Source organism: Austrofundulus limnaeus, unplaced genomic scaffold (genome assembly GCF_001266775.1).
Source record: "Austrofundulus limnaeus strain Quisiro unplaced genomic scaffold, Austrofundulus_limnaeus-1.0 Scaffold153, whole genome shotgun sequence".
Classification (NCBI taxonomy): domain Eukaryota; kingdom Metazoa; phylum Chordata; class Actinopteri; order Cyprinodontiformes; family Rivulidae; genus Austrofundulus; species Austrofundulus limnaeus.
In genome coordinates, this window is record NW_013952555.1 from 348,271 (window position 1) to 350,793 (window position 2,523).

General features: G+C 45.0%; 1 protein-coding gene across 1 annotated transcript in view; it reads right to left on the bottom strand.

The window, feature by feature from the left end:
- tmc3 (transmembrane channel like 3) overlaps nucleotides 1-2,523 on the bottom strand; it is a gene marked incomplete at its 5' end in the record, with an annotated part of 20,343 nt that overhangs the window by 13,367 nt on the left and 4,453 nt on the right. Inside the window, 2 exon segments of the mRNA XM_014016734.1 lie at nucleotides 666-744; nucleotides 2,154-2,263. Of these exon segments, the coding sequence (XP_013872188.1) occupies nucleotides 666-744; nucleotides 2,154-2,263 (189 nt within the window).

A 2,523-nucleotide genomic window follows, 5' to 3' on the forward strand; every position in this document is an offset into this window, starting at 1 on the left:
AGGTCAGAGGTCACAGGTTACAGGTCAGAAGTCAGAGGTCACAGGTTACAGGTCAGAGGTCACAGGTTACAGGTCAGAAGTCAGAGGTCACAGGTTACAGGTCAGAGGTCACAGGTTACAGGTCAGAAGTCAGAGGTCACAGGTTACAGGTCAGAGGTCACAGGTCACAGGTTACAGGTCAGAGGTCACAGGTTACAGGTCAGAGGTCACAGGTTACAGGTCAGAGGTCACAGGTCACAGGTTACAGGTCAGAGGTCACAGGTTACAGGTCAGAGGTCACAGGTTACAGGTCACAGGTCAGAGGTTACAGGTTACAGGTCACAGGTTACAGGTCAGAGGTCACAGGTTACAGGTCAGAGGTCACAGGTTACAGGTCAGAGGTCACCGGTTACAGGTCAGAAGCCAGAGGTCAGAGGTCACAGGTTACAGGTCAGAGGTCACAGGTCAGAGGTCACGGGTTACAGGTCACAGGTCAGAGGTCACAGGTCAGCTGACTGCTGGCCCTTTCTAAAACATGAACCCANACCTGTTCACCTGTTCTACCTGTTCACCTGTTCTACCTTTTCACCTTTGCTCCACCCCCAGCCCTTGAAGCAAAGGAAGCAGCAGAAGCCTAACATGTGAGCTGTGATGATTGACAGAACAGTTTGATTGACAGGACTCACAGCTGAACTCATGCTGTTGACTTTATCCAGCAGAGCTATGATCAGACTGTAGAGGTTCCCCAGGTACAGAACCAGAACCCTGGAAACACAACAAACATCATCAGTGTCAGTCGAGGTGTTTGTTTCTCATCATTTATTCACTCTTTATAAATCAGACTCAGTGACATGAGGCAGCAGGGAACAACTACTCTTTAAACATTCATTACAAAAACAAACTTCATAGAATAAATGAATAACAACAATAAAAATGAATAAACCTTTAAAAATAGTTTAAGGTAAAAGTTAAAGTGGACTTGATGTTATTTAGTCTGTTTAGAAAAAGTCAATCTTCAAAATAAAGCTTGATGTTTTTAAGAAAGAACAAGATCTTTTCTCAAGAAAAAAAAATAGTCTTTTATTAGTTAATTGACAAATGACCCAGTTTAAAAAACTATAAAATATTTTGTCAGTTTGGAGAGAAGGTTTGTTAAAAATCTGCTCAGATTAAGGATTAGTAATTTTATAACTAACCTAAAGAGTCATTTAATTTGACTACAGATAAGAAGAGGTCCTCCTGCCTCGGACTCAGTAACCTAACAGAACTGCTGTCCGGACCAGAMTGTGCTGACAGGTCCAGGTTGTCCTCCAGTGCTGGACACACCCAGTTGTCTCATTGGGGTGATGGCTCAGTGGGGACTTGTTTGGTTTAGGGTACAGAACTGTCCCTGGAGTCATCACTTGGAGGTCAGGAAGGAGAGAGTTGAGGRGGTGACGTCACACTCGGTCAGGGGGCACTCGTCATCAGACCCCAGTGGGGTCAGAGCGGCTGCTTTCTGCAGCGTAAAATTAAATAAACTACTTTTTAAACCTCCGTTTGGCTGGTGAACCAATCTGAGACATCTTGTCTGCTTCAGGAGTCCAGTTTTCTCCTAGTCCAGCACCACCTCCAGCGTGTGACTGGACCTGACAGAAAGATATTTAGGGTATACCTCAGGGTCAGCTGCTAAGACTCCAAACATTTCTCTTGGAAAATACTTYGGTTTTTCACCAGACCCTGTGTTGCCAGCACAGATGTTGCCTGCTTCAGGAGGTCAGACAATCATCATCTTCCTGTTATGATTAAAATGACAAATAAACATATTTCAGGTTTAACTAGTGGAGTCACCGCAACACTTGAATACATTTAAAAAKGAAAAATCTTGTTACAAATAAAGTGATTATTTTCTTTCTTTTTTAATTAATCACAAGACTAAAGAGACAATTAGACTGTAGCTTCATGTCCTGGCAAAGACAGACTCTAACGACTCTGACAAAGTTTTTAAAGATCAGGCCAGTTAGGAGACATGAGCTGTGAGGTCCGAAGGTCATGAATAAAGATGGATCCTTCAGGCTACAATCATTTGGACCAGACTCAGAACCCCACACTGTCAATCAGTTCAGCAGGGACAGGATCAGGGTCCCTGTTACAGCAGGTTCTGAGACTACGAGYCATACATCAGTATTTGGTACCTGGCCAGCTGGAACCGCAGGGAGGTTCTGGGATGGTACATCTCCAGCTGGGCCACCAGCTCAAAGGCAGACGGAGCGATCATGGTGATGAGAGAGACCACAACGCTGACCTGAGAAGACAYGAAGACCAGGACCTGACTGGACAAACACCACCAACCTCAGCTGGAAAGAGTGGGACAGTTCTGGTTCTACAGCTGATATAAAGGACTGGACCAGTTCTGGTTCTACGGCTGATATAAAGGAGTGGACCAGTTCTGGTTCTACGGCTGATATAAAGGAGTGGGACAGTTCTGGTTCTACGGCTGATATAAAGGAGTGGGACAGTTCTGGCTCTGCAGCTGTCATTGGTCCGTTCTCTTGGGTTCCATGT